Raw genomic sequence first — 23,854 nt, 5'->3', positions numbered from 1 at the left:
ATGTATAGAAAAATAAGAACATGAATCACCATAAAATGCAATAATTGATCAGTTTTTATATTTCCTTTTTCTTTTAGTTGTGATCAATGAAAAACCACAAAACATCAACATTAGGTAATGCTATAGGTACACTTTATGTTTGATAACAAGAGTTCTACTCAATACAACCACTATCACTGATGGAGTCCCATTGATGGATTTTTTTTTAACCATCATAAAAAATAAAAGTCAGCAGGAAACAAATAATCTTTCACTTATAACCAACAAAATGTTTTTTTCCTGCTATTGATTTTCACTACTATGTCAAGAACATCCAGGAGTTTTAAAGATGTGCAAAGTTTTAACAGCAAAGTGACACTTGAGATTGTTAATGGCTACTTTTCCATTTTATTTGTTCTCACAAGAACAAAGAGGGATAACTATAACTACAAAAAAATTATACCTATTATGCAGGATTTAAAGACTTGTTTGTAAAAATAAGCAAATTTAAAATCTGCTTTCAAAAAAAGCCAAGGCCTGACATTCAACATTTTTTAGCAAATATAAACTTTTTTGATCATTTCCTTTCATGAAAAGTGACATATTTCCTTTTATGAAGTTGCCACCACAGATGCCTGGACTGACACCCACGTGGACACGAGCTAATTTCACTCAAGAGTATAACTCACAAAAGGAAACATCCCCAATGTACCATCTAACTCAGTTTCACAAATTTTCCTTGCCAACTCCTTAAACTCTCAGGATGAGAATTCAGTCTCTAGGACTCTTGCTGAAATTACCAAAGTACAGAATAAGTTTGCTTAGAAGCATAATTTTAGTGAGGACGTTTTCATGCTCCCTAAAGGATGACAATTCATTCAGGTACAAATAAAATTGTTCATGAAGTATTTCTGGAGTATTGTTCTTGATGTAAAAATAAAAGCATCCAATTGCTTGAAAGACAACCTGACAATGTTACCTTTTAGCACTAGTGGATAACTTAGCAGTGGTTTTGCTAGAGAGTTTGGTGCTCTTCTTCCACTGGGTGGCAGAAGGTTCTTTCTTCATGATCTTCAGGCTCTGGAGCAGCAGGGTCTTGCTGGTCGGAATCTGAACTGCCACTGCTGGTGCTGGGGCTGTCATCATCGGACATTTGCTTATCACTGGCCATTTGATGAATTATCACTTGGAAAACTTTTTTAAAGAGGAAAGAGAAGAGGGAAGAAATGTTAATCTAAGAAATCAATCAACAGCTCTTCCTTATCTTAATATCATTCTCAGATTGTATCTCTATAAAAAGGCTTCAAAAGTGTTCACATTTATTGTATGAAAATGTTACTGGGGATAGGATGAATCTTACAATGCCAGCTCTCACGGATTGTCCGAAATCACCCACTCACATTTTTTTTTCTATTCCTTGGATAATCTATGAATTGTCTACTTTCTCAGAAGGCATGAAAAAGATTTGCCGGGGAACTTAAGGCAAGGAGTATTAACAACATAACTGTAAATAACAGACTGTTATGAAAAATGTTAAAAAGTCATTACACGTCTAGATATTCACAGACTGACATGGGTCAGAGCTACCAAATTCCCTTTCCCAGAGGAAAACATTCCCTGTTAACCACTCATATGCTTATTTAAGGTGAACATTCCTCTTCTATGCACGTAAAACCTTTAAACACAACACTGGGAAATTTAAAACTCAACTAACAATCTTCCCTAGCCTTTTCCACAGCCAGCAGTGAAGATTCATCCAGCCGCCACCATGGGAAAAGCAGAATCCAACTGCACTTTCTGCAAACCTCCCCACGTCACCAAGGTTCCTTGCTCAATATTTACATCACGGGGAATATTTTATCCAAAATTAATGAAAAGAAGGGTAAAAGCCCAAGGAAAAACAACAAAGCCCCAAGAACTGCAACAAATGTCAGCGCCCTCCTAGGCGAGCCGCAGCTGCTGCTGCCAGTGTCCACGCAGCTCCGAGGCCCTTTGTGGGAAAGGCCGCCCACGGACAGCTCCCCGCCCCAGCCGCCAAGTAATAGGAGCAGCCAAAAGGCCCCGCAGCTCAGGGACACCGGCGTGGACGCCTGGTGTGAACCTAGCTATCGCCCCCCTAACTGCCCACGCCCCAGGACCCCAGCCCCACCATCCTACCTTGCCGCCTGAGGGAAGCTGCCGCCGGCCCCTACTGCCACCGACATGGAACCCAGGCCCCCCGCCTTACCTCGCTGCGGGAATGAAGCTGCCGCCGCCACCGCCCCAGCCAAAGCCCACGGGGACACCATCCCCGCTGCCCTACTTCCCGGCGGGAACGAAGCTGCCGCCACCGCCGCCCTAACTGCCCACGCCCAAGGACCCCAGCCTCGATGCCCTACCTTGCCGCCTGAAGGAAGCTGCCGCCGCCCCTACTGCCCCCCACGTGGACCCCAGCCCCACCGCCTTACCTGCAGTGGGAATGAAGCTGCCTCTGCCACCGCCTCGGCTGAAGCCCACGCGGACACCATCCCTACTGCCCTACTTCCCGGCGGGAATGAAGCTGCCGCCGCCGCTACCACAACCCTAGCTGCCCCCAAAGCCGACCGAGGTGGCGGCGGCAGGACCGAGAACGAGGCGGCGGCGGCAGGAACGATGCGGCAGCAGCAAGGCGAGGCCACTGAAGTCGCCCCTCGCCCCCCTGGCTGCCACCCCCACGCTGACCCCCACGCCAACCCCCACCCTCCCTCTTCCTTACCCCGCGGCAAGAAAGAAGCAGCTGCCACAGCGAGGCGGCGGCAGGACCGCGACCGAGGCGGCGGCGGCAGGAAAGCGAGGCCGTTGAAGTCGCCCCCCCCTCCCCTGGCTGCCACCCCCACGCCGACCCCCACGACGACCCCGACCCTCCCTCTTCCTTACCTCGCAGCAAGGAAGCAGCCACCACAGCGAGGCGGCGGCAGGACCCAGAACGAGGCAGGACCCAGAACGAGGCGGCGGCGGCAGGACCGAGGCAGCGGCGGCAGGAACGCGAGGCCGCTGAAGTCGCCCCCCGCCCCCCTGGCTGCCAGCCCCACGCTGACCCCCACGCCGACCCCCACGCTGACCCCCACACCGACCCCGACCCTCCCTCTTCCTTACCTCGCAGCAAGGAAGCAGCCGCCACAGCGAGGCGGCGGCAGGACCCAGAACGAGGCGGCGGCAGCAGGACCGAGGCAGCGGCGGCAGGAACGCGAGGCCACTGAAGTCGCCCCCCCGCCCCCCTGGCTGCCAGCCCCACGCTGACCCCCACGCCGACCCCCACGCTGACCCCCATGCCGACCCCGACCCTCCCTCTTCCTTACCTCGCGGCAAGGGAGCAGCCGCCACAGCAAGGCGGCGGCAGGACCCAGAACGAGGCGGCGGTGGTAGGACCCAAAACGAGGCGGCGGTGGCAGGACCCAGGCAGTGGCAGCAGGAACTCGAGGCCGCTGAAGTCGCCCCCCCCCGCCCCCCTGGCTGCCACCCCCACGCTGACCCCCACGCCGACCCCCACGCTGACCCCCACGCCGACCCCCACGCTGACCCCCATGCCGACCCTGACCCTCCCTCTTCCTTACCTCGCGGCAAGGGAGCAGCCGCCACAGCGAGGCGGCGGCAGGACCCAGAACGAGGCGGCGGTGGCAGGACCCAGGCAGTGGCAGCAGGAACTCGAGGCCGCTGAAGTCGCCCCCCTCGCCCCCCTGGCTTCCACCCCCACGCTGACCCCCACGCTGACCCCCACGCCGACCCCCACGCTGACCCCCATGCCGACCCCGACCCTCCCTCTTCCTTACCTCGCGGCAAGGGAGCAGCCGCCACAGCGAGGCGGCGGCAGGACCCAGAACGAGGCGGCGGTGGCAGGAACGAGAACAGAGGTGGCGGCAGGAACAATGCAGCAGCAGCAAGGCGAGGCCGCTGAAGTCGCCCCCGCCCCCCTGGCTGCCACACCCACGCTGACCCCCATGCCGACGCTGACCCCCACGCCGACCCCACCCTCCCTCTTCCTTACCTCGCAGCAAGAAGGAAGCAGCCGCCACAGCGAGGCGGCGGCAGGACAGAGACAGAGGCGGCGCGGCAGGACCGAGGCGGCGGCGGCAGGACCGAGGCGGCGGCGGCAGGACCGAGGCGGCAGCGGCAGGAACGCGAAGCCGCTGAAGTCGCCCCCCGCCCCCCTGGCTGCCACCCCCACGCTGACCCCCACGCCGACCCAACCCTCCCTCTTCCTTACCTCGGAGCAAGAAGGAAGCAGCCGCCACAGCGAGGCGGCGGCAGGACAGAGACAGAGGCGGCGCGGCAGGACCGAGGCGGCGGCGGCAGGACCGAGGCGGCGGCGGCAGGACCGAGGCGGCAGCGGCAGGAACGCGAAGCCGCTGAAGTCGCCCCCCGCCCCCCTGGCTGCCACCCCCACGCTGACCCCCACGCCGACCCAACCCTCCCTCTTCCTTACCTTGTAGCAAGAAGGAAGCAGCCGCCACAGTGAGGCGGCGGCGGCGGCGGCAGGACCGAGAACTTACCTCGCTGTGGGAAGGAATATTCTTCTGCCTCAGTCCTGACTGACCACCAAGCAGACTCCAGGCTCCTCCCCGCCCCTTACCTCAGGGCGGGAACGAAACTGCCGGCCGCCTGGCGCCGCAGGGCCCCCCCTGCCTCTGGCTGCCCTCCACGAGGACCCCAGCCTTGCTACCTTACTATTCCGCTTCAAGCAGGCTGCCTCCGCTGCCCAGGCTGCCCCTCACGCGGACCTCAGCCTTCCTCCTTACCTTGCCACATGAACTATGCTGCCGCTGCCACAGTCGCCTTCGCCGTCGCTGCTCCAGCTGCCCTCTACACGTACCCCAGCCAAGCTTCCTTACCTCACCGGGTGAGTAGTTTTGCTTGTTTGTGTATGAGTACCCCACAATAGACTTTTGTTATTGAAGAGGGCTACAGGAAATCTTTGCCTGTTCTTATATTTAGGAATACAGTGACAAGGAAAGTGTGAGTTTCTGCATGGGTGCACTCATAGCTATGTGAATTGAGTGCTTAACCCACCACATTCATTCACTGACTGCAGAACCATGCCCTGTGCTCCTGACAGAAAATATGTGCAATATGTATGTCAGCAAAGCTAAAACCATCACCCATCACAGACTACCCCAACTTCTGAGAAAGTGTGAGAATCAGTGATCTTTATATTCTAAGGTCTCCCTATCATATGTAACATAGAAATATATATGTGATATAATTAATTCTAACATATGCTTTTTATCATCTCTAAAATCAAAATGTACCATCCAATAAATGATGTTTTCAATCACTCTTAGACAGGCAGCAATTGTGATGCAATTACATTGCTTGGGACTGCATGAACTTGTCCATTGCTCTTTATATTGTGATGTACAATAAAAATCCAAGAACAAATAAGTTTAAGAAAATTATTTCAATAAACATAAAATAAAAATTCTAAGTAACAGAAAATATTATTACAGTTTAATTGGTAATGATTTTTCATTTATAATGGCAAATAAAATGTTGCATCTTTGAATTAACTCTTTAACTTGATATTATAATTTATGCCATTGTTTAACTGACAACAATTTTTCTTCAAGGCAAAATAATGATTATATTATAATCAAACTTTCAATTTCATGTCATGGCAAAAGCACATACTAATTTTTAAGACTAGTCATTTATCAATTTGTTGACTATGTTAAAGAACTCAGAATTATTGATATAGTTAAATGCATTTATCTATTAACTAGGCAGTAGACATTACAAAATGTTTATACTAGATCTGGAAAGATGATTATAGCTAATAGTTCTTAAGCACTTACCATATATCAAGCACTATTCTCAGTTCTGTACGTGTCCTAGGACTTAATCCTTTTGCAGCACTATAGGGTTAATATTATGACTATCCCCATTCATTTTATATATTAAGAAACCAAGGCATTAGAGGCCAAAAAATTGTCCAAAAGATACATAATAAGTGTGGAGACAGGATGTACGTTAAGATTGTCTGACTGCAGAAACTCTGATCCACGTAGACACTATAGTCACAAATGTTTGTCCTTGCCCTTAAGCAACTAAGTCTAACAGAAGAAAAAATATACCAATTAAGTTTACGGGTAATGTCATAATGGAGTTAGATATAAAAGATCAAGAGATGTGCAGGAGAAGGATCATGTAAGTTCGTTTGTCACGACATATTTGTGTATCGTTATCTAATAAAATGTCTGAGTACTTTAACTTAAAAGTCCAAATTATCAGCAATTTACATTTTGTAAAAAGAACAACACTGTCCTTGTAACTATTCCTGCTGATCCTGCAAGATCAAGTACCAGAGAGGCCTCCCAGGCATTTGTCAGTGGTTGCTTAGTTGAGCCAAATTGAGAGCTCTGCTCCATTAGTGAAGCAGCAGCTTTGTAATTTTCTAAATCATTAATGAAAACACTAACTCACAGTTCTCCTAGCTAAAATTTTTGTTGGAATTGATTTTATTAGCATACAGTTCTTTAAAACTTTATCTAAAAATATTAGATTCAATTGCCAAAACTCTAAATTTCATTCAAGGAACTACATTCATTATGTTTAAGTAAACATAAATTCATGCCAGGACATCATAGAAAGAAGATAACACATACATTTTTGATAATTTTGGCCATAGATTTTTTTTATTTATTTCAGACAGACCCTGATTCCAAATTATATGGGAAGTTTACACTTTGAACATTGTCATTGTTTTGTTTGTGATTTGTGGGATTAAAGAAAAAAAAACACCTGGTATAGTTTTGTTTTTTTTTTTTTTTTGCAGGGGGGGGTATAGTTTGACTTTTTAAAAAATGTTGGATTTTTTTTTCTGATATATAAGTAAATAAAAGGATGAATTACCTTAGAACTTGATAACTCTTTTCCAGGGGAATATGAGTTTTCTAAGATTCATTTTATGATCTGTATATGAATATTTTGAGCATCCTTCTGAGATTATTTAGTTGTAAGATTTAAGAAAATTTAACTTTTTAACCCAGGTTATTCCAGATTATAGCCAGTGTAAGATTTAATTTAGATATTTTATTTTCAGAATGTGTTACAGCAAAAAATAATAGCAACAACAACAACAACAAAACAAACAAACTCAAAATTATATGGTAATTTGCTAATTTATTTTTTATTGCAAATAAATTGCAAATAAAACTGTATAAGTTCTCAAAAATTATTTTTGAACAATGCATTTATTTATTTTTCCAACAATTCAAGTAAAATATATGCCAAATATACATACACACACATATATATACAGATATACATACACACACACATATATATACAGATCTAAGTCTTTTCCTTGAGTATATGTATATATTTGGGAAGTAAAGCATATTTTTGTTTAAACATAAAGCATGTCTCAATTCCAGATTTTTCTTTCATTAGTATGTGGTTCTTAAGATATTGATGTTGCCATTAAAACATTATAACATTTCTATGACCTAATTTGTATGCCTTCTATTAATATTTTATAGTCACATCTAAGTAGAATTATTTTGCTTTTGTTTACCTTTGCATTAGCATATAGTACTCATTTGCTTAATCTTTAAAACCATTAAACATTTACCTTTAATTAATGTTTTAAGCTTATTTAATTTAGTTCATTAATCAGTAATCGCTTAGCTTTTAGCCAAATGACTTTTCCATAATCATGGCACTTTTTCTCAATGTACTATACCCACAAGCCATTCATCTCAAAATGTGGATACTTATTAAATAATAAAAGCACCTCTTCTATGCTGATGTTAGTTTGAACATTGCTACTCAGGCTCCCTTTGTACTGTTTTTGGAGCAAAGTGTTCCACCATATCCCATTGATTAAAATAGCATTTTGTTTTCCTCACCATTAACAAATGTTCATCCCTTCCCAACCTCTTTCTTGTGCATTTGGAAGATTTATTAGCTGGAGACAGGAAAAGCCCTTGTAGCAGTATACCCAGGAAATTATTGTTGTTATTATCATTTAGTTATTGTGATCCCCTTTGAGAATGTCACTGGCCAAAGTAATTTGAATCGAAGTGTAGAGTATGTTATTCCACTCTAGATTCTGCAAACTGCACATTAAATAATAGGTACAATAAGTTTCTCCTTTAACAGGGGCTCCTAATTTGTGTGAAGTTCATAGAGATTGAGGGTCTACTTGTTCACTTTTCTATTGTCATGGTTCAATTTAGTTAGAACAGCAATGTTCATTGGTATATTTATTCTGAAGCTAAATTTTATGTTATAATTATATGTTTTTAATATAAAATCACATGTTCAATTGTATTTTTCTTGAGATATTATCAATCCAGAAATAATATAGACATGTAATATGTATATTCTGATCTAATGATGCATTAATGAATATTAAGAGCATTTTCCATAAAGATACACATTTATATCAGAGAGTGATTAGTTTCTTTATAAAAGAGTTTTATATCATGCTTTTTAAAAGTATATTCTTCTAAAATTTCTCAATTTTCACAAAACTGTCAACTGTACTTCTAGTTTGGCCATAAATCAGTACTAACTTACATTTTGCGGGGATTACTGGGGATTGAACTCAGGGACACTCAACTACTGAGCCACATCCCAGCCCTATTTTGTATTTTTATTTAGAGACAGGGTCTCACTGAGTTGCTAAGTGCCTTGCTTTTGCAGAGGCTGGCGTTGAACTTGCAATCCTTTTTCCTCAGCCTCCAGAGCCTCTGGATTATAGGTGTGCACCACCATGCTGGGTTACCATCTTCCATCTTGATAGGGGACATGTAATACTTGTTTTGCCAGAATATTGGCAAAGGAAGATAACAACTAAACTAACTCATGACAAACACAAAGAATGACTGAAAAACAAATGATTATGTTAATAGTAATAATACTTGCTGCGCCCCTCCCCTGACTCAGGCAATGGCAAGGCCCTACTGAGGTGGATGGAGCAAGGCGTCCATCCTCTGGAGGAGCGCAGTATGTTTCTGGGAATGGGATGATTTGTTTTTGTATTCCTTTAATAAGTATAGTTTTGATTTCTCATATGACCATTAAGTATAAAGGAAAAATCATGACTTTCCCAATTAATGTAACTACTTCTAAAGCATAGATCTGTTTGCTCTAAATGCAATGATTCAGCTGTGGAGTGTAAATTGTTAATGTCTAAAGAAAAACTCCCTGTATTCCTGTCAGGGAAGTTTTTGAGAAATTAAATTAAAATCTAGAGAAGAAAAATTAATGTTAAGAAGATAGATTAGTGCTTAGTACTGGGCAACTTGTTCTTGTTCCTGTGCACAATGGCTTGTGCTCTTACTTTTGTTTGAATAAAAGTAATAACAAGTCAACCCCTTGCTGTAACCATAGCACCGGTTCCAGTCAGTAAGTCAAGAAAGAATAGTCAAGGTATAGGCCAATAGTTTGGGACATTTGTAACTATTATTAAAAGTTAACTAAGCAGAAACTGCTCAAAGCAAAACGCGAACTGAAAGTACACATGCTTGCTTATGCATAAGCCAAGATACATTCTTCTATTCTAATTGTAGCTATGTAATATTTTGTTTTGTTTGAATAATGATTCCTGTTTTGTAACCACAAAGTACTGTAAGCCTGCCAAAATGAAAAGTATATATGATCAACTTCACAAGTAAAGATTGGGATCAACACCTTCACTTTGGTGTCTGTGTTGTTTCTCCACCCCCTCTTTCGCCCACTCCTCACCATCCGTTCGTCTCCTGAGACCCCCTGTTGGAGCTGGTCTCCGACAAATACTAATGTCCAAAGTAATGATAATAATAATGATGATGATTGAGAAATACATTATTTTTATGCTATTTAATTGGATTGCTATAAATATTTTTCCTGGATCCTGGTAGAAAAAGTGAACATGTATCTTTTTTTTCATGCTGCATTTACAGAATTGTTTTTGATATGTTATCCTGGCTCCTGTTGTTAGGAAGAGAACTTAGTTTATTTCAATTCACAGACAACTTCAATTGTTTTATATGGTTAATCTTTTTAAGTATTCTTGCATTTGTGAAAATTCTAATTTTGTTTAAATAAATATAAATTTAAGTTAATAAGGAAAAATTATTAGACAGTTTAATATTTGAAAGAATATATGTGTTTAGAGTGATTTAGAGATACAATTTTACTATTTTCATAACTTATACTTGTATAATCTTAAATATTTGGAGATAAAAAATTATGACACTTTTTAAAAATCAAAACAAAATTTCAAATACCTGATATAAATTGACTAATTAATGCTACCTAACTAGTCATAAAAAATATTAAGCTGTATGTGGAATATGAAGACCTAGAAATATGTCAAAAACAATAGCTATAATTGTGTAATATTAGAGTATTTGTGAGCATAAATTATAAAGTATGATGTAAATAAAATCACTGGATAAACATAAAAAGTTTTGTGGTAGGTTGCATATGGCCACTGAAAGCAACTGAAAGAAAAGTAAAGGCAAAGATCTAGTTAGGTGCTTATTTTCAATTGTCCTAACTGCTAATAAAAAAAGGAAGAAATCGACACCATCAAATTCCCAAAATAATTTAGTTAATAAGCATTTTAAGGCTCCATATACTCAAGAAGGTTAAGTGATTGACTTTCATTGTTATGATTTTAACAACCACAACAAATAATAATTACCAAAGAGAATTTGCTAAATATTTTAAAGTTGAAGCTATTTTGTAGTATAAGATAAAGCTAAGACCAGTACTAAAATAATCAAATTGACTAAATTCTGTTTATTTTCAGAATATTATGTTGCTTCTTATGAGAGCCTTAACAAGTGTATTCTCTCTCTTTTTTTTTCATTTAATTTGCTATATCCATCTTTTTATATATTTATTGTCTTCCAATTTCTAATAGTTTTTTTTTGTTGTTGTTGTTGTTAGATTCCTAAGTTAGTTACCTTCAGATATCCCAAGACACAAAAGACATATCAAGTAGGAAACCTACTTCCCACCTGCTTTTTCATTTAACCTCATTAAAAAAAAAAATCCCTCACTGGAGATCAGATTAAACAAAATAAGCCAAACTCAAAAAGATAAGAATCATATGTTTTTCCTCATATGTGGAATCTAGGAAAGAAAAAGAAAAAAAGATGTAACAGGTACACTATTGAGGAAACAGGAGGAGATCAGGGAGAGGGGAGGAAAGGGTGAGGGAAGCTAACTGTAACGAGATTACCTGGTGATTCGAGTGCAAATTGAAGTTGAACAAGCACTCTCCAAATCCCAGTTGGGTCGGCAAGAAGCAAATGGTCCCAGAATATTTCTACTCATTAAACGTAATAACCCCATTACTGAGTATTCAGTGTGAACAAGCATTTCATGTTAATTGTGTCTTCTTATTGCTAGAGTTGGTCAGGATAACTATCTTTAATCCTCTTTTTCAGTTGAGAGGACTGAGCCTCAGAGAGATTAAGTAGTGTTGTAATGACAAAGCCAATAAATGGAGGTTCCTGAATTTGGACACAGGTTCATCTTCTGACAAAGCTGTATAATTTCCCAATGTTATTACTGATTTTTGAAGAATTGTTTTTGACAAAGTATGTGTTATGGTTTAGATATGAGGTGTCCCCCAAAACTCGGGCATGAGACAATATAAGAAGGTTTAGAGGTGAAATTATTGGGTTATGAGAGATTTAACCTAATCAGTGCATTAATCCTCTGGTATGGATTAATTGGGGGGTAACTAGGGCATGTAGGGTAAGACTGAAGTAGGTGGGTTATTTGGGATGTGCCTGTCGAGTACATATTTGTCCTTGGTGAAAGAAGTCTCTCTCTGCTTCCTGGTGCCATGTTGTCAGGTGCTTTCTTCTGCCACACCTTCCAACCATGATGTTTTGCCTTACCTTGGATTCAGAGCAATGGAGTTGGCCACCTATGGCCTGAGACCTCTAAAACCGTGGGCCCCAAATAAACTTACCCTCCTCTAAAATTATTCTTTTCAGGTCTTTTGGTCACAGCGGCAAAAATCTGACTAAGCCAGTGTGTTCTGAGGTCATAAAAACAACAGAATTTTGCTCATTTCACTCTTTCCTGGACTGAACTTCTCTGACTATACATTTCAGGTACAGGATTTAATCAAAAATCTTCCATCTACCTAGTGAATTAAAGGACTGTAATAAATAATGCAGAAGTCAGTAGATAGTCTTAAATGTTATATAAATAATTATAATTGTGATTATTATTAATAATATATAATCATTAATAGTATAATGTCAACTTATTATATCAACCATATTATATTAATATAATAAAGTATATTAATAATATTATGATTATTAATAATAATATTATTGTGTACTAATCACAATTATTATTATTATTTTACTTAGATTAGGTTTTTAGAAACACTGATGAATATCCATTGGGTTTTAATCCTTCCAATTCCCTGAAGCTAAATATGGCCTTTGGAAAAGCCCTGTGACTTCTAGACCCACCAGTAGATGGCGGTGTTTCTTTGGACACCACAGCAGTTGCAGTTTTTTTCCTATCCATCTTCATCACAATAGAATGATTCTGCTCCTTGAAAAAAAAAAAAAAGAAACTTTGCTTTAGATTAATCACATGAAATCATTTGACTGGTATTTTAAGAGACTTACTTACAGGTATCTGAAGAAACTTGCTTTCCTGACAAGGGAGGTTATTAGTAGCTTCTAGTGAGGGATAAAAATTCTGAGAGGGATTAAATAAAAGAAACACTTTCTGAATCATTAGATGCTAGACAGGTTAAAATACCAGAAAAGTACACTGTAGCACTCAATTTGGCACTAGGTAATGACTTAATGGTTCTCTTGATTTCTAATATTCTATGTGGAACATTTAAAACCTGTGGAGGCTTGATTAGCAAACAGGTTTACTTCACTTTGCAAAAAGAGGATGCAATCGGTTTTGGGTTGGAAAATTCAGAAGTGCTTTAGGATTATTCACAATGCCTGTTTTATAATTTGGTAATTTTGTAGATTGATGCTAAGAGTCATTATGTTCAAGAAGTTTGAAAATTTAGTAGTTTTAGTGTTTCTGAGAACCTAATGTATTTTTAAGCTAGATTTTTTTTTTAGTTTAGTTTAGTATTTTATATTGGTTGAGAGCACATATTTTGGAACTGGATTTACAGCTTTACAATTTACTAGCTGGGCCACCTTTTCAATATTCCTTAACTTCTATCAACCTCAGCTTTCTCAGTTGTAAAATAGGGTTTTGGTTTTTTTGTTTTGTTTTGTTTTGTTTTGGTGGTAGTGGTGGTAAAATGGGGATTTTAATGCTTGGTTTATAGGATGACTGTGAGGTATCCATCGTATAACTGGGAAAACATCTTTTCTCTCTCTCCACATTTCCCACCCCAAGGGCTGGTTTTAGACCTGTAGAGAGAAGTTGGCCTTCCTAGATTTGATTTATTTATTCAGCCATCATCTATAATGTACATACTGTATACCAGGCAGTATTTGATGAATGTGAAGATACATCAATGAACAGACCAAGAAGGCTCCTGAGCTCATGTGACTTCCATTCTAAAAGGGGTTCCAGAAAGTCATCAATTAAGCAAACAAGTAAGTATATAATGATGGAGAGTAATGCATGTGTTGGAGGGAAAAAAAGTGTTTAGGAGAAAAATAAGGTAGATGAACGGGGGAAAAATGAAAAAGATCAAGGGAAGTTACTTTGAGGAAGTGACATTAAAAGAAAATGATAATTTCAGAGCTTTAGCAAGGAGGCCTTTGATAATTAGAGAAGGCCCTGAGAAGATGAATGGATACACAGGATTTCTGTTCTCAAATGCAGACAGAGCCAAAGCACAGTCTGAAAAATGAGAGGATGAAAAAGGAACAATGTCCTATCTGACAACGTCGTATTTTTCCCCTCAATGGCAGATTGGAGGAATATTAACAGATCATGCTTCATTTAAGTAAATATTCTTCTTTAATAAGAACCATTGTTTCTAGTGACAAGCAGGTAACTGTGGATGTTCTTTCTAGAGAGGGCACTGTAGAACACAGCCAACTGACTGTCACCTCAGTATGTCCCTCTGCATCTGCTCAGAACCACTGTTACCTCTGGGCTGTTTGCACCAGTGATGGATCATGGTGGGTCCATTTGCCTCAGGAACGATTCCTCTAATGAACAACTTTAGCTCAAACCACCTCCCCGACTGCATTGTTCTGGTCAATGATTTTCTTAGAGAAGCACTATAAGAAGAGCCTCTAATCCATTCTTCCCCCTACCCTTCACAGATGGCAAACTTGCACTGGGTTCTAAAGGCTCTCCCTAGCTATAGTTTCCCTAGGCCCGTTTTTTTTTTTTTTTTTTTTTTTTGAGAGAGAAAGAGAGAGAGAATTTTAATATTTATTTTTTAGTTTTCGGTGGACACAACATCTTTGTATGTGGTGCTGAGATCGAACCCGGGCCGCACGCATGCCAGGCGAATGCGCTACCGCATGAGCCACATCCCCGGCCCCACCCTAGGCCCTTTTATCTGCCCTAAATATTGCATCTAATAAGCATCTTAACCATCTAATGCTGTCTTGGCTTCTACTTCTTAGAAGATCTGAACAGACACAGTTGGGACCAGGAGTGGTCAGAGAAAGCAGATGGTAAGATGAGTTCCATAGGCCAAGGCTGACAGTAGGCAAGGCAGACACAGAGCTGGGCTTGGTTATAAGTGTGAAGATGAGGCCATGTGGCATCCCTTAGCTATCAGATGCCAGGGAGCCACCATGACGGTAAAGACTGGCAAGGATGAAAGGGCCTTCTAGGGGGCTTGACTCTCAGGACATTGTGGAGATGAGTCATAGAACCTGGCTTCTTTCAGGGCAAAATACAGAATTAATCAACAACGGGCCTTCTTAACTTCAACAACCAGAGGAAAGAAAGAATGGAGGAGCCGGAGGCAGGTGGCAGTCACCCAGTAAAAAAGTTTTGATCCCTTGCTTAGTTTTCTTAAGTCAACTTTCAGATCTAGACACATTGACTGAAGAGATATGGGGTAGCTTAAGAGAAAGAACCCTGCAAATGCTGCAATAGTAACTTCTGTAACATGTCCCAAGTCCTTCAAAGGGACAGGGTCCTGCAGCCATTTATTGGAGTAACTGCACACTGGGGAATGAGAGAATGCCTAGACCTTTTGAGGACTTTCAGACACATGGTCACAACTGACAATAGTATCAGAGATCCAAAGGAGCAGCAAACTCTTGTGTTAAATTGGAGGATTATAGGGGTCAGGAAGCAGTCTAGAAAATGTCTAGTTCACAATGGGCCCACTGGTACTTTTTCTAGTCCCTGAGTGTATTGTTGAAGCAACATACTTGAAAGTTTAGGTGTCTCCACATTGAGACAGACATTGGCCTATGAGGTAAGAGTTACCATAGTAGGAAAGACCAAACAGAAGTCTATGAATCTTTCTCCCTTCACCCTTCATCTAGGGTAATAAATCACAATATCACATCCCAGGGAAATAGCAAAAATAAACGCCATCATTAAAAAACCCAAAAGAATGTGGGGATGGGGTGGGGGGTTCTATCGTATCTATTTAATCCATTAGTCTCTGAGCCTTGCAGAAGCTGGCTAGATCCAGCAACATGAATGGAGATTACTGCACATTCAGCCAAGTAATAGCCCCAATTTCAGCTGCTGTGCCGAACATGGCAGTGTTGTTAGAGCAGACTAAAAATTCCTCAGGTAAAGGATGTGCTCCATTAATTTAGCAAATGTCGTTTGTATTTTTATTTTACTCTATTTGTCTCAGAGCAATCTGTATTCCCATAAAATAGACCGAAACATTAGTTTACAGTTTTGCTTCAGCTTCTTTTCACTCTCCATTGTCAGTTGTGATGTAATCCAAAGATATCTAGACATCCCACTGAGCATCCCATTGATCCACTCCATCAATGCCACTATGCTGATTGAGCAGGACCGGGAAGTGAAGTTTAGTGTCCCCTGGTAACAAACATGCTCCAGAGGGTCAGATAAAGGTCCTGGGAAGAGTCAGGGACCTGCCCCTTCAATAAAGTATTAGAGACTCAGTAGTCAGGGGTATACCTGAATATTCTCTCTAGAGTGAAAAAGAATAATGTAGCTGCATTTCTTTTCTTCAGAGAACAGCACACCACTGGCTAGATCCCTTTGGGCTATGGGAGCAACATATTCCACACATAAGTCTCCCTCCCCAGTTCACATCTGTGGTCATCTGGGCAGAGGTGCCAACCAACTGAAAGAGAAATAACTTGAGCTTGGTTTACAGGTAGGTTGGCTCAATTTGTGGGTCTAAGTTGAAAATTTAGAAATGGTTGCTGCCAACCATTGCTGCCACATTCACAAATGATCTTAAAAGATGGTGGAGATGGTTGGGGAGATGTCCCAGTGATAGGATACATGAATAAACTTGGCATGAAAGGAGAAGTAGCCCAAAAGAAACTACATAGAAATATCAGGGCTGAGAGCAACAATGTCTGGCTAGTCAAAGACCTAGAAATAAATGCACTGGGCTATTGGACAAAAAGAGGACTGGGGAGGAGGCATGTGGTTCTGAAAGCCAAACATAGGCCTGAGCATGTCGAATTCTTGAATAGAACAGACTGGAACTGCATGGATGACATATTCTGCTTCCACTTTGCTCTGTCAGTTTGAAGAAGAAGAAAAAAGAAAACCAAACTCAAACAGTAACTCATAGGCTTGATAGGTGACAACACACAACAGGCAGAATTTGATTTGCTAATGCTCCTGGCCATTGGAACAAAAACTGCCTGCTTCTGTCAGATCCCACAGGGAGAAACATTTTGAAATGAAATTTGCCTTGGGCAGATTGTATTGTTTCATAGGCAGTTCATCCTATCTACCACATGGGGAAAGCTTCAACCTATCCGTTTCTTTTCTCTCATAGTAAACCAACTTATGATCAATGAATCACAGAGGGAGAGAGAATTTATTTGGAGGTAGTGGGGAGAATGTTCAATTATCTGACTATACTCCCAAACCTGCACGTGTTCCATGACATAACTGCAGCTTATAGTACCTGTATTTAATTGGAATTGTGTTGTGCACAGGTTAAAGAGTCAATGAACAGGAAAAGAAAGACTTTAAAAATTGTCAAACATAAGGCTAGCTTCCTAAAATGAACTTTAGACTATATATATATATACACTCATATATATTCATAGTGAACAATTAGATACAAAATTTGTGTATTTAATAATCTTTAGAGAGTGAGAAAGGGACATTAAAACTACCTAGTCATCATTTCTTTTCTCCAAGGAGGGACTTGCTTCAAGTTTAAGATGAAAGTGGCCAGAAAGAGAACATTGGGCCCATAGTACAGAAAGCCAGTGGAATAAAACTAGTATATAATGATCCCATTTCCTTGTTAAAAACCCATAGTAAAATTATTTTTCAATTAATACTTATTAGAACAATCCTTATCATAAATAAAATTTTCATGCATGTGCTGATTTTGGCATACTCCATTAAATTCTCTTTGTGTCTATTCTATATCAATCTACATCACTATATTTTGCTACAAGATACCACTGTGTATCAGGACATTTTCCTACCTCGATGTTCTACTTCTTGTCTTATCAAGGAGTGTCTCATCTTCTCTTGGCCCTTTGCTTTTTCTTCATACATAACTTGTCTGTAAATAGTTTTGAGTTTTCGAAATAATCAATCTTGTCATTTACAATTTCTGGCCTGTTAATCTCCCCTCTTTATTTTCTAGTCTTTTAATTCTTTACTTTTTCCTGTAGTATAACATTGAGTAGGAGTGGGGATAGCAAGTTTCTTTGTTCCAGTTGTTTCTGTGTATACACTTGGTTTCTTATAGTTACCTGTCATCAAGTTTAAAAAGGTCTTTGCATTTTTATATTTAACTAGATGTTGAATTTTGTAGATTTTTTAATGTATCTATCAAGTTGATCATAGGGTCTTCTCTTCAATCTATTAAAATGTTAAATTCTGTTCATCGCTTTGAATATTTAAAAATGTTGCATTTCTGAGCTATGCCAAATTTATCTATGATTTTGATGTATTTATAATACATACAGACATTTTAAAAACACATTGCTAGCTTTGAGTAGCGGCAAGGAAAATACATCAGTAACATCCTGTGCTTCAGGGGGCATAATTAACTGACAGCGCCCCCTGCTGCTTCTCTGGATTTGCTACAACATTTGGGTCAAGATACATTTCCTCTGGACTGTACATGGTGAAAATGGTAGTGACCCATTCCTTCTGGGCCTTGAGATTCCCCTGATGTGAGACTGACTTGAGGATCCCTCATTGACTTGGTTGAGACATTTTCTGCACTGCAGTCTGAGGCTACTGCAGTTGCTCCCTCTTTCCCTGTATCCTTTCTTGGTGTCAGGCCTGCGTCACAGCCTGAAGGCTTGCCTATCTACTGATGTTCCTTCCAATTTATCCTTCTAAATAGATCACTTCTGCATATGGTCCCAACTTTTGTTTTTTCAAAGAACCTGGGTCAACACAATTTGGTTGGCTGATATGTCTTGAGGATATGTGTATCTGTCTCCATGAATAAAGTTGACGTCCCGTGTTTATCAGCTTTGGTGTCTTTGTCTAGTTTTGTAATTGTGTCCCTTCCAACGTTCACGATGAAATATGAAGTATTGGGAGGGATGGTGTGACAGTTAGGAGGTGACTGAGTCATGAGAGCTCTATTCTCATGAAAGAGATTAAATGCCCTTATGAAAGGGCTTGCCAGAAATTCATCCCTTTCCACCCCTTCTATCCTTTCCATCATTTGAGGACACTGCATTCATCTCCTCCAGAGGATGCTATGAAAATGAAGCACCTTGGAAGCAGAGACCAGGCCCTCACCAGACACCAAACCTGTTGCATCCTTGATCTTGGACCCTCAGTCTCCAAGAACAGTAAGAAATAAATGTATGTTCTTGGTAAATTATCCATTCTCAGGTATTTTCTTGTAGTATCACCAATGACTAAGTCAACTATCTTCATATAATGAATTAGAAGATGTTCCCTCATTTTTATGATCTGAAAGTGTTTATGATTTGAATTTTGCAAATTAAATGTTTGGCAGAATTCAAGTGTTATACCATCTGTTGTTTATTTATTTTTTTTTTCAAGAAAGACTGTCAGGTTTTCTATATCTCTCTGCAAGCCCCTGGATCTCAGACTTTCTGATCTCTAGAACAATAAGAAACTAAACTCCTGTTGTTTAAACCACCCTATGTGCTCTATTTTGTTATGGAAGCATGAGCAGAACAATTCAGACCCTTCATTTAGTCGAGGTCAGGCAGGTTGGAGAGACAGCATTCTCTTGGACATACTGTTTGCTTTTCTTGCTTACTTTAAGAAGCCCATGAAGGCTTAGTCTGTCTGAGCTGCTGTAACAAAATGCCTATATTTGGTGTATTAGGAATAACAGAAACCTAAATTCTTATGATTCAGGAGGCTGCAAAGTCTATGACCATGCCACCAACAAATTCCACCTCTAGTGAGGGCCCGAGTCCTACTCTATACATGGTGCTTTCATGCCGTGTCCTGCTAGTGGAAGGACCAGATAAGCTTTGCCAGGCCTCTTTGATAAGGCACCAATTTCACTGATGAGAGCTCTGCCCTCTTGACCTCGTACCTCAAAGGCCCCACCTCTGAATACCATCCATTGGGACTTTGGTTCCACCATATGCATTTTGGGAGAACACAAGCATTCAGACCATAGCTGTAATAGAAGATGGTGTCCCTCCCCTTCTTCCTCTCCTCTTTACTCCCTTAATCTCACAGTCTTAGAAAAGAGATTTTGTTTTCTGAGTGGCTTTGTTAAAAGTCTGGTTGTGGAAAGGGAGATTACTATTGTATATTTCAGGGTAAAATAAGACATTTGTTTCATACACCAGCAGTCTCTTCCATTTGTCATGGTTGTGAGAAAACTGAGTTGGATTTAACAGTACCCTGGGTAACTTTCTACAGAAGTATCCTTTATGTCTTAATTTCCTTCTCTCCACCCTCTACATTTTTCTGTTATCTCCTTTAATCTTGGAATAATGTTATATATAAAAGAACCCAGCACTAATCTCTGCTTCACCCTAGGTGGTGAGAACATGGTTTCTTTTATGAGTTTTTCAAAGTGGAAGATAAGGAAAATGCTAACAGCATAATTAAAGACAAAAATAAAAGAAGACTTAATGAGATTTTAATTCCTATGACATGGGCTCCTGTGAGGCCTTTTCATTAAGGTCTAATTTCTGACAGTCACAGATAAGAGAGGCCAGCTCATGTTTTCCACTTCTGGGATGTGATTTTTGAAAGAGCTATAAGGGATTTTGAAGGATGGGGACCCCAGTAGTCTTGAAGGGTATGGGCCAAACTCCTTGTCATGAATTCTCTCTTCCCTTAAAACAAAACAAAACAAATTGTGACTGACTTCTTAATTCCTTTTAAATACTAAAGGGTCATTTGTGTGAAGAAAACCAACATGAATCTGAGGCTTCCTGGGATGACATTCATATAAACCGAACAAAGTGAGAAAGGAAATAGGGTCAGGATGCTGAGGGGGGAACATGGTGAGCATGGCTAAAAGACTGAGAACAAAACCAAAAATCAAATAGAAAAGGTTTCTTGATCCATTTTGTCCCATTATCTTAGATGTAGAACACTTATAAAAATTCACATATAGTATCTGATATATAATTATATAATATAAAATGAGAATTTAATTATTAAATCTGATATTAATATAATAATTATATTAATTATATAATTAATAATATATATAGGCTCTTGGTTATGACTTCCAACTTATTTTAATGCACCTGTGTCAACTGCATTAAAATATTTGCAGAATTCAGAACTTGGGGCTTAATGGGTTAAGGGCTTAGATATCTGCTAGTTTACACTGGTGAAGCAGATCATACCATGGCAGTTGTTGGAATAGGGGTCAACCACACTCAAGAAATCCCAATATGAACAGAATAGCCTTCTTACTAGATTATTCTAAGGATAGGATGACAGGGGTAACCTATTGTCTGAAATGGTACATTTGTGAGTCTGAAAGGGGCAGTTCTAATAATTGTGCTGACACACAGGTGTGAACTATGACTACTCCAGGCAAGTCAGGGTTCAAAGTCACCCTAGCTAGGAGTCACTTCAGTGGCCAATCATTTCTTTACTTCTGCTGTGCCTGTTGTCACAAAATGATAAAAATCACAGCTAACATAGCTGCCTATAAGCAAGAATTCCCGTGAACTATTACTATTCCCCTCAGCAACTTCAGAGAGGGATACAGCAAGCACAGAAAAAAATTACAACATATGTCTACTGTATTATTTCTGAAGGATATGGGATAATAATAATAAAGATACAGGAAATGGTGGTTTAGAGAAGTCCAGGAATGTACCCAAAGGAGTTTCACTCCAAAATACACACTGTCAACCATTATAACAACTCTCTTGCCTCTGGGCAATACCTTCCTTCTTCTATTTCTCTAAATTTTATGAACTTTCCTAAGGTCTGCCCCATGGCAGGTCTATAGGAAGCTTTTTATGACTACACTACTTATTCTTAGTGCTCCAGGTTTTAAAACCTTATTACACTTACAGTTAGCACTGTCTGGCCATGTGATGTACATGTAATAATCTCATCTCCCCAGTTGAAAAGGCAAGGATTTTTATTTTGTGTCTGATACCATTTTCCAAACACAAAGGTCATTAAAATATCTATTCTATTAACTCTGCAGGTGCCAACTTTAATGACAGATCAGCTGGTTGAAAGGGCAGGCCTGAGGGAAGAATTCTATTTTAAAAGTTTAAATCTATAGATGTAAATACAAGTTTACATGTTATTTATGCTCATACAACCGCATACACCAAAGCACGCCACTTTTCATAACTTGAAACTTGGTGAACTTGCCCCATTTCTCTACATCCTGCAAGTGGAAGTTGCATTTCCTGCAACTTTGGTCATTGCTTAATGATTCAAATCCCATAGTGGAATTTGTACTAATCTTGTGCTGCACATACAGAAAAAGAAGTTTGCATTTTTTAACTTTATGAAGTCTCTGGACTTGAAATTACACGTGAACATGGATCCAGCTGAACTCATGTTATAAAGAGGTCTATCAATTTTGCACACGTCATTTTATTACACAGGTTCCCAACTACTTACATCTGGGTATTATTCTAATAATCTCATCAGAAATTGAAAACATTGTAAGTTGAAAATGCATTTAATAAACTTAACCTACAAACAAGCTCAGCAACACAGTATAGTGCAGTGTCTCTTGTTTTGTGTGGTAGACTGGGAGCTGTGGCTCACTGCATATAAGAGTATATTACCATATATCACTAGCCTAGAAAAAGACCAGAAGTACAATTTCTACTGAATGCACAGGGATTTTTGTTCATTAGGAAGTAAAAAAATTCTTCATTGAACCATCCTGAGTGGCGGGCCATCTATATTGTATCTAATTGTAAATTTTTTCTTTGGTGTACAGGATTGAACCTGTATCTTACCACTGAACACTGCCAGCCTAAATTTAAAAGATAATAGTAACAACTGAAAAGAAGTGAGCATAAAGAAATAGAATTTACTAACTTAATACCTAAATATTATTTTAGTGGCAAATTAACAAATAGGATCAAAGAGATAATTGTTCTAATGTTATACAGTAAATAACACCGTAGAAAAGTTTTTCTAAAGATTTATTGAAGCAGAAACAAGTTGCTCAGATACTTGCTGAAAAAAAGAAGTTTTAATGGTATTCAAAAATACTTTTTAAAAATTATTCTAGCACAAGACTTCTTTGTAAACTAGATTATGTTGTAAACTTTTTTTCTAAATCTTTTAGGAGTGTCGGTTGTTAAGATCTAAAGCTCGTTCCTATTCCAAATCTATCTTGCGCTCCTAAAAAACTGCAGAAAGGCACTTGAAAGCTGTTTCTTTAAGATATGGATTTTTTTATTCTTGCTGGTAATATACTGCTCCACTGAGTATGTACAGCTTTTATTCAAGGTCATCATGATGCTGAGAAGTTTCGTTGATAACCTGTTAAAAATAAATAAAACTCAAATCAAATATAATACTACATGCAAAAGTTTAAATTATTCCATAAATCACAGCAAAGAAAAATCTTATTAAACATATATAATTTATTGTGCCATGTGGAAGGTCGCACTGATTCTACATGGTAAGAATTGCAGCATAGAGGGACTGATACATGTACAAAATGCCTGTCATCTATAGGCAAAGTAACTATCCATGGAATTTATGACATACCAAAAGAAAACTTTTCAAAAACCTGTGTTTTTGAAGGATGCCATAAAAACTCTATGCAGTAAAACTTAAAAGCAATAAAGGCATATTAAAATGAATAGCAAGTACATTTTAAATTTATGTGTAAGGGAAGATTTCATGATTACACTAAAGTGCAACCATGTATTTCCTAGTACAGAGCGGTAACAAGAAACCAATTGATCTGTAGGCACATTCTTATAATAAATGAAGAGGTTTAGAAGTATTTAGGCAACAGTCATTAAGACAGGGCCATATGTCCAAGATAAAAACAATCCTGATATTGAGGTAATGTGGTGAAGTAGTATAGGAAGTAACTTAAGGAAGTCTTACTTCCATTTCAAATTAAGTACCACAACAGTTTGCTAATTCTGGAATGAAGGAAGAGAATTACTATACAATCTCATCCTGGAGCCAAATAATTACTAGGCCATGTGTATTGCTGGAACAAGCAGTTTATTCTTGTAGCAGGCATGAAAGGAAGAAAAGGCAACTTCTCAAATTAGCTAGCTATTTCTGATATATAGGTTTATTGACTTGAAAGGGGATTGATACCCTTCTGAAATTACTCCATTTTATTTATTTTCTTTTAATTTGTTATTGTTTGTTT

The 23,854-nt window shown here is 39.8% G+C and overlaps 2 protein-coding genes and 1 long non-coding RNA gene across 18 annotated transcripts in view; 1 reads left to right on the top strand and 2 right to left on the bottom strand.

Annotated features, from left to right (window-relative positions):
* LOC144372842 (transport and Golgi organization protein 1 homolog) overlaps positions 1–4,441 on the bottom strand; it is a 108,666-nt gene extending 104,225 nt beyond the window's left edge. For 3 of the 12 annotated variants that reach the window (XM_078036095.1, XM_078036092.1, XM_078036097.1), the window contains exons 1-2: positions 3,983–4,048; positions 959–1,173 (exon numbers count right to left, since the gene is read on the bottom strand). In XM_078036095.1, coding sequence (XP_077892221.1) covers positions 959–1,125 — 167 coding nt within the window. In that variant the 5' untranslated portion in view covers positions 1,126–1,173; positions 3,983–4,048. Of the gene's footprint in view, positions 1–958; positions 1,174–2,426; positions 2,490–2,713; positions 2,773–3,296; positions 3,372–3,551; positions 3,599–3,982; positions 4,051–4,420 lie in introns of those variants that run through there. The other 9 variants (XM_078036086.1, XM_078036094.1, XM_078036091.1 and 6 more) reach the window with 8 other exon arrangements.
* LOC144372844 (uncharacterized) overlaps positions 3,729–23,854 on the top strand; it is a 22,900-nt gene continuing 2,774 nt past the window's right edge. For 3 of the 5 annotated variants that reach the window (XM_078036106.1, XM_078036105.1, XM_078036104.1), the window contains exons 1-4: positions 3,729–4,834; positions 11,937–12,056; positions 13,336–13,538; positions 16,080–16,225. In XM_078036106.1, the coding sequence (XP_077892232.1) occupies positions 3,738–4,427 (690 nt within the window). In that variant the 5' untranslated portion in view covers positions 3,729–3,737 and the 3' untranslated portion in view covers positions 4,428–4,834; positions 11,937–12,056; positions 13,336–13,538; positions 16,080–16,225. The remainder of the gene's footprint in view (positions 4,835–11,936; positions 12,057–13,335; positions 13,539–16,079; positions 16,226–23,854) is intronic. The other 2 variants (XM_078036107.1, XM_078036108.1) reach the window with 2 other exon arrangements.
* The window catches only part of LOC144372845 (uncharacterized), a 1,822-nt gene continuing 636 nt past the window's right edge, over positions 22,669–23,854 (bottom strand). Inside the window, exon 3 of the long non-coding RNA XR_013432701.1 lies at positions 22,669–22,998. This is a non-coding gene — a long non-coding RNA (uncharacterized LOC144372845). The remainder of the gene's footprint in view (positions 22,999–23,854) is intronic.

This window comes from Ictidomys tridecemlineatus, unplaced genomic scaffold (assembly GCF_052094955.1).
Source record: "Ictidomys tridecemlineatus isolate mIctTri1 unplaced genomic scaffold, mIctTri1.hap1 Scaffold_174, whole genome shotgun sequence".
Lineage (NCBI taxonomy): Eukaryota > Metazoa > Chordata > Mammalia > Rodentia > Sciuridae > Ictidomys > Ictidomys tridecemlineatus.
The sequence above is the reverse complement of the archived record's forward strand: the minus strand, read 5'-3'. Positions and strand labels throughout refer to the sequence as shown.